This window comes from Trichosurus vulpecula, chromosome 2, assembly GCF_011100635.1.
Source record: "Trichosurus vulpecula isolate mTriVul1 chromosome 2, mTriVul1.pri, whole genome shotgun sequence".
NCBI lineage: Eukaryota > Metazoa > Chordata > Mammalia > Diprotodontia > Phalangeridae > Trichosurus > Trichosurus vulpecula.
The window spans coordinates 42,510,055-42,524,153 of NC_050574.1; the positions used below are offsets into that span (position 1 = coordinate 42,510,055).

General features: G+C 47.0%; 1 protein-coding gene across 1 annotated transcript in view; it reads right to left on the reverse strand.

Moving 5' to 3' along the window:
* SPACA6 (sperm acrosome associated 6) overlaps positions 1-14,099 on the reverse strand; it is a 34,082-nt gene that overhangs the window by 788 nt on the left and 19,195 nt on the right. Inside the window, 5 exon segments of the mRNA XM_036746292.1 lie at positions 64-220; positions 912-1,015; positions 1,309-1,386; positions 1,685-1,708; positions 2,196-2,264. Coding sequence (XP_036602187.1) covers positions 64-220; positions 912-1,015; positions 1,309-1,386; positions 1,685-1,708; positions 2,196-2,264 — 432 coding nt within the window.

The window sequence follows — 14,099 nt, forward strand, 5'->3', positions numbered from 1 at the left end:
TCGGGAACCCTGCCTCCCACCCGCTCCAGCCCAGCAGCGGCCCCTGCTCAGGCTCGGCCTCACCATTTAGGAAGAAGAACAACCGAGCCAGGGGTTGTTGGTCGGAGCTAAGCAGGCAGGAGAAAGTCCCGCGGTGAGGGGGTCGAACAGGCCGGATCCGAGCAAACATGCCCTGTGCTCGAGGCATCACACGGAAGTAGGAGAGGTCGCTGGTCCGGATCTGGGGGTGGGAAGGGAAGAGGGGGCCATGAGACCAAGAAACGCCAAGAGGCAGGGGCTTGGGTAAAGGCAGAAACACTGAAAGACAAAGTCGGTGACACGAGAGGCAGAAACACGATTAGAAGCATCGAGGATGGGGGGGGGGAAGGCAGCTTCAGGAGGGGATGGGGAAGGAGGCAAGAACAGGAATGGGAAGGATGGGAAGAAGGTTGGGGGATGGAGAGATAGAGGGATAGGGGGTGAAGGGATGGAGACAAGAATGGGGATGGGGGATGGAAGGAAAGTTGGGGAGATAGATGAAGGGATGGCGTCAAAGATGGGAATGGGGGGTGGAAGAAAGGTTAGGGAATGGACAGATGGAGGGACAGAGGATGAAGGGATGGAGACAAGGATGGGGATGGAGGGGCACCAGAAGGGAACGGTAATAAGCTACAGGAAAGACGACTGGGTTGGCAATGGAAGTATGGAGATAAATGGAGGTTAGGTGGGGGAAGGGGATGAAAGAGTGGAGAAGGAGAGGGGGGACAGCGGGGTGAAGGAGATTGCAAAGTGTTGAGAAGCGAATGAAAAGATAGAAAAAGGAGGCAGGAAGAGCTTTTTCTAGGAATTAGAAGGGAAAGGATGAAGCTGGAAGTTCGAGTTAGGGTCAGAGACGCCCCCTCCCCCTCCCAGTTACGCTCGGCTACACTCACATTCCCCGCAAACAGCCAGGTATAGGTCAGCTCCGGGGGAGTGGAGAAAGACACGGAGCACGAGAAGGCAGCCTGGCCTCCCACTGGCACCAGCAAGTCCCGGACTGGAGAGGGGGTCGGGTTCTGCCTAAACACCCAGCCCACCCCCTTGGAATTCTCCATGCCGCCCCCCATCTCTGTAAAGATGCTCTGGAACCCCGGCTCTTCTGGCCCCGCCCCCACGGAATCTCCTGGCTCTGCGCCCAGTAAAAAAAACAAACTCCGAGGCCCTGCCCACTCTGGCTCCACCCCTACGGCAGTTCTCTTGGTCCCGCCCTTATCCCCCTCCAGGTCCCGCCCCCTCCAAGGTAGAAGCCATGGCTCCGCCCCCGAGCCGCCTCCCGGCCCCGCCCCCTACTCGGGCACTCCAGCGGGAGGTCACAGTCATGGGCAGCGCACGAATTGCAGAAGAAGAGTCGGGCCAGCTCCTGGAACCCTTGGGGGAGGGAGTAGCAGAGAGGAAGCTGCTCGACCCCGAGCGCCCGCCCTAACGGTCCAGGGTCCCGCCTCCCTCCTTCCACCGTCCTCATTGGCTCAATCCAGGCGCAGTCCCAACGCTCCGCTTTCCTACTGGCCACTTAGGGCCAAGCTCCGCCCTTCATAGTTGAGGGCACGTCATAGAACTGCACCCGAGCTCTGCCACTTTTGGAAGAATTATTAAAAAAAAGAAAAAACGCCTCAACCCCTCCCATTGGTCCGTTCCATCCAGATGGGCGGGTTCTTCTGAGTCTTACCGCAGGGCGGCACGCAGGCGGGGGCTGAGGAGACAGTGCAGAGAGCCTAAATCAGCCTCCTCCCCCACTCATCCTTAGGGGGTGGGCGGGCATGGGGCCCGGTGAGGTGGGAATAGAAACACCCACTCCCTCTCCTCCCGAGCTTCTCGAAGGGGGCGGGGCGGGCCGGGGTAATTTAGCTTTCCGTGTAGGATGCCGGCATGATAGTGCAGTAATCCACTGAGAGGAAGGGGCTGGGTAATTTAACAATTTCATGGAGGGGGCGGGGCCTGCCTGCTAGTTCAGCATTCCAAGGAGGGGGCGGGGCCAGAGAAGGCAACAGTTGATGGTAGGGTCATGGCCTGATAGTCCTGCATTCCAAGGAGGGGGCGGGGCGTGACGGTGCAGTAGTCCTTGGAGGGGGCGGGGTAGCATTTCTTGGTGGGCGGGGCCAGGCAACTCAGAGTACCAGGGAGGGGGCGGGGCTTCAGGATGCTTGGGGTCTCTGGGACTGGACCTGGGAAAGTCCTACCTTTGCTCAGTTCCTTGATGACCTCTTCCATGCTCTGGGCAGCCTCGGGGAAGGCCACTTCGTAGGACTCTGGGGGTGAAGGTGGGGATGGGGAACCAGGGCAGAGTGGATGAACAGACCCTTAGAGCTGGAGTCTCAGTCCAGAGGGCAGGGTAACAGAGGGACATGAGTCTGGCCCCAGCCCTCTGGCTACACCGCCCTTCCTCCCCTATAAAGACCGCACTAGCTTCTCCAGGAGTGTTGGACTTCAAATCAGGTACGATTCTCAGATCCAGTGCTACCCGTGTGACCTTGGGCAAGGCCTTTAACTCCTCTGGGTCTGTTTCCTCATCTGTAAAATGAGGAGGCTGATCTGTCTAGGGTCCTATCTAGTTCCCTGGCATCTTTAAACTGTGAAAATGTAAAAAAAAAAACTTTGTAGGGGCTGCTCAACACAGTTGATAAAATGATGGACTTGAAGTAAGGAAGAACTGAGTTCAAATTCTACTTAACCTGTCTGAGACTCAGGCAACTCTGAGGGTAATTCATAGATGGGTGGAGAAAGTCCCACATTTAGAGCACTTGGAGGTTTATTTAGTACTTTTCTTATCCCTATGGGGGTAGGTAGGGTTTTGAAAAAATCTTCATTTAGCTCCTGGAAGCTGAGGGTGAGGGAGAGCTGACGTACAATCACACAGCTGTTCAGTGATGGAGCGCTGGTTTTGAGCCAGGATACCTATAAAACCCTGCCCCAGACATTCACTAGCTGTGGGATCATGGGCCAGTCAAATAGCCTCTCAGACCCTTAGTTTCCTGATCTGGAAAATGGGAATAATAAAACTTAATGGCTAGTTAGGGTTGTTGGGAGGAGGTTACATTGCGTACCTTAAAGTGATGTAGAAACCTGAGCTGTTATTACCAGGAAGAGGGATTGGGTTTGTCTTGCTTGGCCCCCAGAAGGTGGGACCAGGAGGGAAGAAGGTGCAAGAAAAAAGAGCCCAGCTCAAGGTGAGGGAATGCTTCCCAAAGTGGAGTGGGTTGCCTATCTCTCCCCCCCACCCCAGGTATATGAGCCCAGTCACTGGAGGCCCTCAAGCAGAGTCTGGACAACTCTTACTGGTCTGTCTGGCTCATCGTAAGAGATTGGACTAGATGACCTTTGGCAGGGGGTCCACTCTTACTCTGAAATTTTAGATGTCTCCCTAATGATCTGCTTATTCTCCTTCTATCTACAAATGTCTTCTTTAGGCTTATTACCTGTTGTGAGCTCACTTTGTGAGCCCTGACCCAATTTTTAAAACATTAATAAGTGCCTACTATGTGCCAGGCATTGTGCTAGACTGTGAAGATTCAAAGACAAAAATGCATGTGCTTCCCCTCAGGGAACTTACAGATTACTGGAAAATACTACATACACAGAGAATTACATCTGAGGATTTATTGTGAAGTCAGCCAGTCCACAAACATTTATTAAACATATTATTAAAAGCAGTCTCTGCTCTTAAGGAGTTCACCTTCTAGGAGTGTCCCCTTCTCTCTAGGGGACATAACCCCTAGAAGGGACCCAGAAACAGTGTGAGTGGGATTGGGAGAGGGAAGGCTTTTGGGGAGACTGGAAAGGCCTTTTCCAGTAGAAGAGCAGAGTCTTGAAGGAAGCAAAGAGGCCCCGGGGTGAGAGGAGGGCATCCAGCTTGGGAGATGGTTGGTAAAAAGGCCCCTGGCAGATGGCATGCTGAGTGTGAAGAACCACATGAAGGTCGAAGTGGCTGGATTGTAGATTGGGTAGTAAGGTGAAAGGGGTGGGGTGGGCAGGTTAGGTCATAAAGGACTTTGGATGTCAAGCAGAAGAGTTTATATTTGATCCTGGAGGTAATAGGGAGCCACCGGAGATTATTGAGTAAGGGGCAGAGGGAGGTGGAGGATGGATTGGAGTGGGGAGAGAATTGAGGCAGTAAGACCAGCCAGCAGCTACTGTATTAGTCCAGATGTGAGGTGATTCGGAGGCAGCTGGCTGAGTACAGAGGAGACGTCTATGAGGGAGGGTGGGAACATATAAAAGACCATCATTGGCGACAGCTTGCATCTGGGAGGTGAGTGTGAGTGAAGAGTCAAAGATGGCCCCTAGGTTGTGAGGCTGGGAAGAAGGGAAGGCAAAAGTGAGTTCTGTTTTGAACATGTTGAGTTCCAGCTGTGTAACTTCCAGTTGGAGACATCCCAAAGGCAGTTGGTGCTGAGACTAGAGGTCAGAAGAGAGGTTAAGGCTGGATATGTAGATCTGGAATCATCTGCATGGAGAATGAATCCCAGGAGCTGATGAGATCTCCAGGTGAGATAGTACAGAGGGAGAAGAGGGTCCAGGTCAGAGCCCTGGGGGCACCCACAGTTAGTGAGCACAGCCTTCGGGAGAAAGGAGTCTGATCAGGGAGGTACGAAGAAAACCAGGAGAGAAAAGTACCTTGAAAATCTAGAGAGAATAAATTGAGGATAGAAGGGTGATTCAAAGTAGCAAAGGCTGCAGAGAGGTTAGGAAGGATGGGGATTTAGAAAAGGTCATTGATTGGGGGACTAACTTTGTAAAGAGTAATTTTAGTTGAATGATGAGGTTGGAAGCCAGACTACAGAATATTAGGGAAAGAGTTGGGACAGGAAGTAAAAGCACTCAGTGTAGATGGCTTTCTCAAGGAGTTAAGCTACAAAGTGAAGGAGAGATGGGATAACAGCTATCTTGGCTGGTTGAATCAAGTGAGGGATTTTTTTTTCTTCTTTTTAAGGATAGGGGAATCATGGGTGGCAGCAGAGAATCAGATAGTAGATAGGGAGAGACTGAAGTGGGGATGATGGAGGGGGAATCTGTTGGAGATGACAGGGTGGAATGGGATCAAGGGTGCCTGCAGAGGGGTTGGCCTCAGCAGGGATGAGGGTTACCTCATTATGTGAGACAAAGGTGAAGGAGGAGATGGTGTGGGAAGATATCTGAGTGAAGTGAGTTGAGGAGGAGGGAGCCCTCAGTGAATGGCCTCAATTTTTTCAGTGAAACATGAGTCGAGGTTCACAGCTGAAAGAGTGGGGGAGGGGGTGCCGGGGAGACTTGAGTAGGAGATGAAAAGGTTTGGAAGAGCCTCTGTGGTGAGTGGAATGGGAATTCATTAGATCTGCTCTGGGAATGTGGCTCACTCCATCTCCAAGGGAGACTGGGATTTCCTTCCTGGAGGAGAGCGAAAGAGGGGCCGTGTGACTGGACACTTATTCTTTCTGTCTCCTATCCCTGTATGATAGAATTCTATTTATCTATCACCCCTCAGATATTGGCAGACTAGGGGCACGAGGTTCTCTCTTAGGAATTTCAAAATAAAAACCACCCTCTCTGGTCCCTTTAAAGAGACTGGTAACAGTGCACACATACTCTCTCTCTCCCCCATCTCTGTCTCCTATCTTCTGCCTTTCAATCCCCAACCTGTTTCTCTTCTCTCGTCTCTCCCTCCTCTCTCTGTCTTCCCCTCCCCCCTCTCTCTCTTCCTTCTCTCCTCTCTTTCTCTCTCCCTCTCCCCTCTCTCTTCCCCATCTCTGTCTCTCTCCCCCCTCTCTTCTCTCTTTCTCTCTCTCCTCCCCCCTCCCCTTCTCTGTCTCACTCTCCTCCCTCCCCGCTTTTGATCCCCACCTTTTCTCTTCTCTCTTCTCTCTCTACCCCCCCTCTACCTCCCTCTCTCCTTCTCTCTCTCTTTTTCTCTCTCTGTTCCTGTCCCTCTCTCCTTTAGTGGTTACACTAAAGTCAGTCTCTGAAACCAAGTAGTCACATTCATCCCAGCATACAGGAAACAGAATTTGGGAAAGTTTTACAGATTAGAGAAGAAGATAGAATACAGACTCATCTGGAGATGCATTTGCCCCCAGACTCAGAAGGAAGAGAAAACCTCTGCTCTGTTAAGGAGAGAACGAACCCTCTGCTCTTAACAGTCCCTGGGGGTGTAGGTGTTGGGAAATGAGGGACTGTTGGTGGAGGGCTGGCTTTCCCACATCTGCAGATCTGAGATCTCCTGCATCGAGAAGGGAAGGGGCCAGGAGAAAGGCGAGGACTGAAGATGGGAGAGAGAGTGGGGATGATAGAGGGGGGAAATCTGCTGCAGAACATGGATGGAGTGGGATTGCTTGTGCATGTAAAGGAATCTGCCATGTCGAGGAGAAGGGACATCACAATATGTAAGCTGGGTGAAGGAGGGGGGAAGGCATCTGAGTGATGTGAGATGAGGAGGAGGGGAGAAAGAGGAATTCTTGGTGAATGGCCTCATTTTTTTTTCATTTAAGTATGAAGCAATGCCCTCAGCTGATAGGAGAGGGGGAGGGAGAGCCACGGAAAGTTTGTGTAGCGGTGAGAAGGTCTGGAACAACCACTGCTGTGAATTGATTAGGGGAGTGTAAAGACACCGTTCTGCTATAGTGGGCCCCATTGGGATTAGATAACATACATTGGAAGAGGACCCAGTTGGCATAGTTTTCTGGGTTTCTCCAGGTCTGTTAAGCAGCACATGAATAGGAGAGAATGCAGCAGTTGGTGGGAGTTATCCAAACTTGGGGCTTGGTGATAGGGCATGGGACTTGCGTATGGAGGACAGTGTAGAATTCAACAAGAGATCAAGATAGGGAAAGGAGGAGAGTGTGCAGGGGTGATGGCTGGGAGAGAACTCCAAGACTGGAGGAATTGATAGTTGTGGTGAGGGTGAAGAACAGGGTGTGGGGTCACAAGGAAGAGGGAAAGTTAGAATGATCAAAGGTATGGCTATCTATGTGGGTGGTGGAAGACTGGGTCATGGGAGCTGAGGACTTTGAAGAAGACAGAGTGAAGCTATTTGAGTGAGCATCACTGTGTAGGTTGGATTGAGACTGGGGGTAGGGGGGGAGAGATTATACTGTGAGCCAGGAATTGAGGAAAGAAGATGGCCTGGGGCTGAGAGGATACCACCAGAATACAGATTGGGTGATAAATATGGATTGAATGACCTCAAAGAAGGAGAGCTACTGAGTGACCTCGCCAAGAGAGAGTCTGAAAGTGACAAAGAGAGCAAACTTTCTCCTACTGTGACCAGTAATTTGGAGGGGTGGGAGGAAGGGAGATGAGGATGATTGAAGGTACAGCCAGTATTGAAAAGGGAGGCCAGGGTTGCAGTGTCGTCAGGAGGGAGCCAGGTCTCAGAGAAAGGAAAAGATTTAAAGTAAACGCAAGAGGAGAGAATCCTAGCAACTGGGGGAGGATTTAATTTGATTCCATTTAGTACTTCCTTAAATGCTTACTATTGGCCTGGCACAGTGCTAGGCAATGGCGGTGCTAACCCCAAAATGGAATGATCCCTGTCTTCGATGAGTTCATGTAGAAACAACATGTACACAAGTAAGTAAATGCAAAACTTAAATGATATGAATATAAAGTGATTTTATTGGGGGGAGAGAGAAACACCAACAATTGGGGCACAAAGGTCTCCTGTAGGAAGGGGCACTAGGACGGAGCCTGGAAGGAATCCCAGTGAGGTAGAAGTGAGAAGGGAGAAGAAGATGGAAGCTCCTATGAGTTGGCTCATGTCCTTTCCATATTGTTTCCTGTTTCTTGCTCTGACTCCTAAAACCAGTCAAAAGGGTTCTCCTTCTCTTTTCCCAGTAAATACTTCACAGATAAAGTGTCCCATTTGGACCTAGATGGCCCTTCATTATCTGGAATGACAGATAAGACCCCTTTTTAGTCTACCTTGGGTAAACTGAGAAACATTCTAGGTCCATCCTATTGCCTCTCGACCAATCACTGAGCTTAAAGATCTCAAAACATAGATTGGAAGCCTAGGATGCCATCTTTGGAGGCACTGTGTAAGATGCTTACAGTAGCCAAGTTTTGTAGGCCTTTGGCTTTCCCACTGGGCAGCTAGGTGGCACAGTGGATAGAGCACCAGTCCTGGAGTCAGGAAGACTCATCTTCCTGAGTTCAAATCTGGCCTCAGACACTTCCTAGCTGTGTGACCCTGGGTAAGTCACCTAACCCTGTTTGCTTCAGTTTCTTCATCTGTCAAATGAGCTGGAGAAGGAAATGGCAAACCACTCTAGTATCTCTGCTAAGAAAACCCCAAATGGGGTCATGGAGAGTCAGACAAGACTGAAAACAACTGAACAACAACAACATTCCCATTCCTATCTCTGGCTGGCATAAAGAATGTGCTTTAGTAAATCTCTTTTGGATCCAGTACTTGGCATAGTGCCTGGCACATAGAAGGTGTTAAATAAATGTTGATTGATACATACTTCATGAGATCATAGATTCAAAACTGGAAAGAACTATAAAGGCCCACAGTCAAATCACTTCAAAAATAAGTGTAATAGGTGGGACTTGAACCCACATCCAGAACTCTTTTCACCATACCACACCTCATGTGTGGATTTCCTCTTCCTAGTGCATAAGTTAGCACATTATCACTCATTTGGAGATGCATTTGCCCCTGGACAAAGGAATAAGAATGGCTAGGAGAGTTTGTTCAAGCCTCCTCCTAATTTTCAAATTCTTGGAATTCATAGAATCCTCATTCCCATTTCTTTATTGAATTATCATAACTTCGTCACTAAAACTTTGGATGTGGAAGAATGTTACCCATAAAGGCTAGTCTGTGGGTCTGGGGCTATGGAACAACCCCAGGGAAAAATGGGGATCGTTGCTGTTGAGATGGCTAACAATGTAGGCAGACTGCCCAGCTGCCCTGCTCCAGCAAAAAGCAGAAACTTGTACTAGATTGAATAATGATCAAGAAACCCAATGAGAAACTAACAGCAAATGACTTCTTTTATCTTAGAACCGTGCAAAAAGTCAGCCAACAACCCACAGACAATAGGAAATGAGACCACCAACAAAGTCAGCACCAGGACAAGCAAACAAACTGATAGCCTCCTAATGATACCCGAGGAAGGCTGGAGGCACATGTAGCCTCTGTCCAGATGCAACAACCTGAGGGCTAGAAGGCCCCTGAACCTTAAGGCTTCAGTGTAAACTGACACTGGGGTCCTTGGCTACAAGGCAGTGTAGGTGCAGTGGTGTTGGACCAGGACAGCCTAGGAGCCCGGGGCTTGGAGGAGCCTGTTGTTCTGCCTTGAAGATCCGTTGCTCTGAACCTCAGAGATCCAAGTAGGGCCTAACTCCTGTAGGGGAAAATCAGTATAGGAACCTGGGGGAACCCAGGGCCAGACCAAGCAGGATAAAAAAGCATAGCAGGGCATGGCGTCTGGACTTGGCACCAAACCCAAATTCAAAAACTAAAGCTGGACAGATAAGCATATCAAAGAAAATGCTACCCGCTATAAAAATTATTAAGATCTCGAGATGTTCTAAAAGAAGGAAAAAGTAATTCCATAGCTATTGTAACAGAGACTAAAAGAAAACAAGGATTTTCCTCAATGACTATATGAATACCTAGAAGAAATGAAATGAGGCAAAAAATGAAGTAAAAGCTCTGGAGGAAAGAAATGAAGAGAATAAAAAGCTTAGAAGGGACAATGGCAAACCTTACCCAAGTAATGGATGGACTGAAAATTAGAATAGACCAAACAGAAATCAATGACTCTATAAGGCAATAAGAAATATTAGAACAAAATAAAATTTAAAAAATTAAAGAAAATGTTACCTATTATCAAAAACAGCTAACCTGGAAAACAGGTCCAGGACAGTGAATTTAAGAATCACTGATCTCTCTAAGAACCAAAATTTTTAAAAAGCCTAGACCAGGGGTGAGATACCTATGGCCTAAAGGCCACACGTGGCCCTCTAGGTCCTCAAGGCCACACGTGGCCCTCTAGGTCCTCAAGTGTGGCCCTTTGGCTGAATCCAAACTTCACAGAACAAATCCTCCTCTTAGTAAAAGGATTTGTTCTGTGAAGTTTGGATTCAGTCAAAGGGCCTTGAGGCTGCAGGTTCCCCACCCCTGGCCTAGACACTCTATTTCAAGAAGGCATAAATGGAAACTGCTCAGATGTGTTAGAACCAGAGGGCAAGGTGAAAATTGTCTTTTGAAAGAAATCCTGAATGCCAAAATTAAAATCTACGGTTCCTGAATGAAAGAAGAAATACTGAGAACATCCATAAGGAAACAATTCAAGTACCAAGGACCCACAAGATCTGGCAACTTCTATTATAAAGGAAAAGGGATTTTGGAACTTAGTTTTCTGAAAAACAAAAGACAGAGGCTTACAACCAACAATAACGTACCCTGTATAATCCTATAAAGGGGAAAAATTGACCTTAATGGGATAGAGGACTTTCAAATATTAGTAATAAAAGAACAGAGCTGGGTAGGAACTTTGAAATGCATATATAAGAGTGAAGAGAAACATAGAAAGGTAAATTTTTCTGAGCACTTGTCAGGGACTGCATGATGATCCAGTGCTGATGTCACAGGGAAAGAAACAAATGTTCTTTCAGAGCCTTGGTGTATTTAAGGGATATTGAGGAAGTTCGGTGAGGAAGAAAGAGGACCTGAGGGTGTGTTGATTCTATTTTAAGAGTTTTGGGTGGGAAAAGAAGAGAAAGAGAATAATAAAGGGAATACACTGGTATGGAGGGGATAGAAAAGGAGGTGGAATATTCACACACACACACACACACACACACATACACACACACACAAACAGCTTGGTATATAGGTACAACAGATTCAACAGGGAAGCAGTTGGAGATGGTTTTTAGGAGAGAGCATAATGCCAGGGAAGGTAGAGTCACAAACAAAGCAAATTTCCTTATCCTGAAAAGAGGACTAGGAGGAAAACAGAAAAACAGAAGAACTAGAAGCTAAGGGGTTGCCTCTGATTGCTTCTTAGATAACTGAGGAATGGCCGAACCTGTTATGGTAGATGAATATAATGGAATCTTATTGTACTCTAAGAAGTGACCAAAGAAACGATTCCAGAGAATCCTGGGTATTATGAACTGATGCAGAATTGAAGTGAGAAGAATCAGGGGAACAATCTATATGAGGACAATGATGCCATCAAGAAACACAACTTTGGAAGACTTCAGATCTCTGTTTAATGCAGTGACCAACCAACCATGTCTCCATAGACCCTACAATGGAGCAGGTTATTTTTTGGCTTTTGGTGAGAGACTCAGAGTGCAGAAAGAAACATACATTTTTGGACAGTCACTCTGGGGATTTGTTTTGCTTGACTAAGCTTATTTATTATGAGGGTTTCTCTCTCTCTCTCTCTCTCTTTTAGTTGGAGGGAGGGATAGAAGGGGTGGGGAGAGAAAGGAGGAGGTTGGCAATACCAATGCCATAAAAAGAGGGTAATTGAAACAATTTGAAAAATGCACAGATGGGGGCACAAGGAATTTCAGAGGCAAACACAAAGAAGTAGGAAATTTTTAAAGTAATGTGTGGAACTGATTATATATTTAAAGAAAACCTAAACAGTATGAAAAGGATATTCATATTCCACATAAAAATCCTCTTTTCATGGTCTGCTGTGAATCTGGAAATGATCTTTTTTTGAGGGGGGAGGGGATGAATTTAAAATAAAAAATAAAATTAAGAAAGTAGGGTTTTGGAAGAATTTTGCAACCAAATGAAGGAGTGTTGCTGTGGAGGGAACACTGGAATTGGAGGCAGAAGACCAGGGTTCAAATCTCATTCTGCCACTAACTCATGGTTGTGACCTTGGGTAAGTCCTTCCCCTCCTTGGGATTCCTCCAGGAAATGTGTGTGTGTGTGTGTGTGTGTGTGTGTGTGTGTGTGTGTGTGTTACTCAGTAGTGTCTAAAATACCTTCCAGGTCTAGCATTCTGTGTTTTTATGGTTCCACAAGTGGCCTTAGCCAAGTCACTTAACCTCTGTGGATCTTGGTTTTCCCATATTCTATTTTCTTACTCCAGTGAATCAAAAGAACCCTGGTCTATGAGAAGGAGGTGGCATGGTGGATAAGTGCTGGACTAGGGAGTCGGGAACACCTCAGGTTGAAGCCTACCCCAGATACTTCCCAGCTGTGTAGCCCTGGGCAAATCACTGAACCCATTAATTTCCTCTTGTGTAAGATGAACATGGGGCAGCTAGGTGGTGCTGTAGTGCATAGTGCTGGGCCTGGAGTCAGGAGGATTCATCTTCCCTAGTTCAAATCTGGCCTCAGACACTTAATAGTGACCCTGCGCAAGTTACTGAACACTGTTTGTCTCAGTTTCCTCATCTGTAAAATGAGCTGGAGAAGGAAATGGCAAATCCAGTGTCTTTGTCAAGAAAACCCCAAATGGGCTCACAAAGAATTGGAGGAGACTGAGAAATGACTGAACAAAATGAAGATGATGATGGCCCCTACCTCCCAGAGTAATATATATATATATGAAATTACTTCCCAGATAATAAATGAAGTACTTTGCAAACCTTAGGGCATCATGTAAATGTGGACTATATAATAATAGTAGTGGTAGTACTGGTAGTGATACCTATTTATATGTTCCTATGGGTGTGGATTCTTCTTCTATGGACACATGTCAAAGCCACTCTGTGCCTTGTGAAGGCTCATGAAGGGTTACTGTAGCTGAAAGAATTCAGCCAACCCTCTGGTGATGAACTTCCCTGCCCTTTGCCAGGCCGCTCCTTGGACAGCAGACACAAGGTCTTTGTTGGGCCCCTACTAGGAACTTTTCCAGCTTGGTAGGCCTTGCTGGCAGAGCCTTCAGGAGCCAAGGATCCTGTTCAGGACTGGGGGAGGCATTAGGAGGAAGGACTTTTGCACACAGAAATATTGCTACGTGGATGCAAAGAACATTTTTCTACACCCACATAATTTTGCATGGTGCATTGGATAAAGTGCTGTATCTGGAGTTAGGAAAACCTGGGTTCTAATCCTGCCTTGGAGTCTTACTGTGTGATGTTGGGTAGAATTCTTAACGTCTCTGAGACTCAGTTTCCTCTTCCATAAAAGGAGGGAGCTATCTGGTCTTGTATGGCTCTAAGGTCTATTCTAGTTCTAAATCTGTGATCATATGATCTTGGAAGAAAAATTCAACTTGATAATAATAGTGAGCAAATATTTATATGGCACTCTAAAGTTTGCAACATATTTTAGAAATATTATTTGATCCTTACAATAACCCTAAGAGGTAGGTGCTATTACAATCTCCATTTTATAAATGAGAAAACTGAGGCAGAGAAAAGTTAAATTGCTTGTCTAGGTTTGAACAGGTAGTAAATGTTTGAAGCAAGATTTGAACTCGGGTCTTCTTGACTTTAGGTCTGGAGATCTTATGCACAGCATACCTCCCCAACCTCACCCCAACCTGCCATCTCATTTAATTTTTATTCTCAATTACATGTAAATGAAAAAATGTTGAGTTTCAAATTTTGTCCCTCGCACTTCCTTCCTCCCTCCACGAGAAGGCAAGCAACAGCTGCCATTTCAACATTTAGGATGTGCTCTGTCCCAGGACTATAAAGACAAGAGGATAGGTGTTGCCTCCAAGAAGCTTCTACTTCTTTGGAGAGATAGTGCAGAAAGACAGAGAAATAAATGAGATAGCGTGAGGAGGGAGAAGCAAGCTTTAGCAACTGGGCCCACCGGGAAAGGCTTCAATGAGAAGGCGGCTCCTAATCTGAGTGCTGGGAAGAATTCTTTTCTAAAAACTTCCCTCATTTTTATTTTTTGTTATTCTGAACCTGACAAACACCAGCATATCTGGCCATGTCCATATACAAGGAAGAGCAGAAAAAACAGGGTTCTATGTGAAACCATGAATCTCCATTTTGTAGTTTTTTGGGTTTTTTCCCAAAAGCACATAGTGGATTCAGTATGTTTGTCCCTAAGTTGTCCTGCTGGTCTGTGTTTACCTCTGAACCTCCTTCTGTTCTATTTTAGAGAGAACTCTCACAAGGCAGGAGCTCACATAGTGGTCAGAAGAGGGTCAGAAGGACCCTCTCAA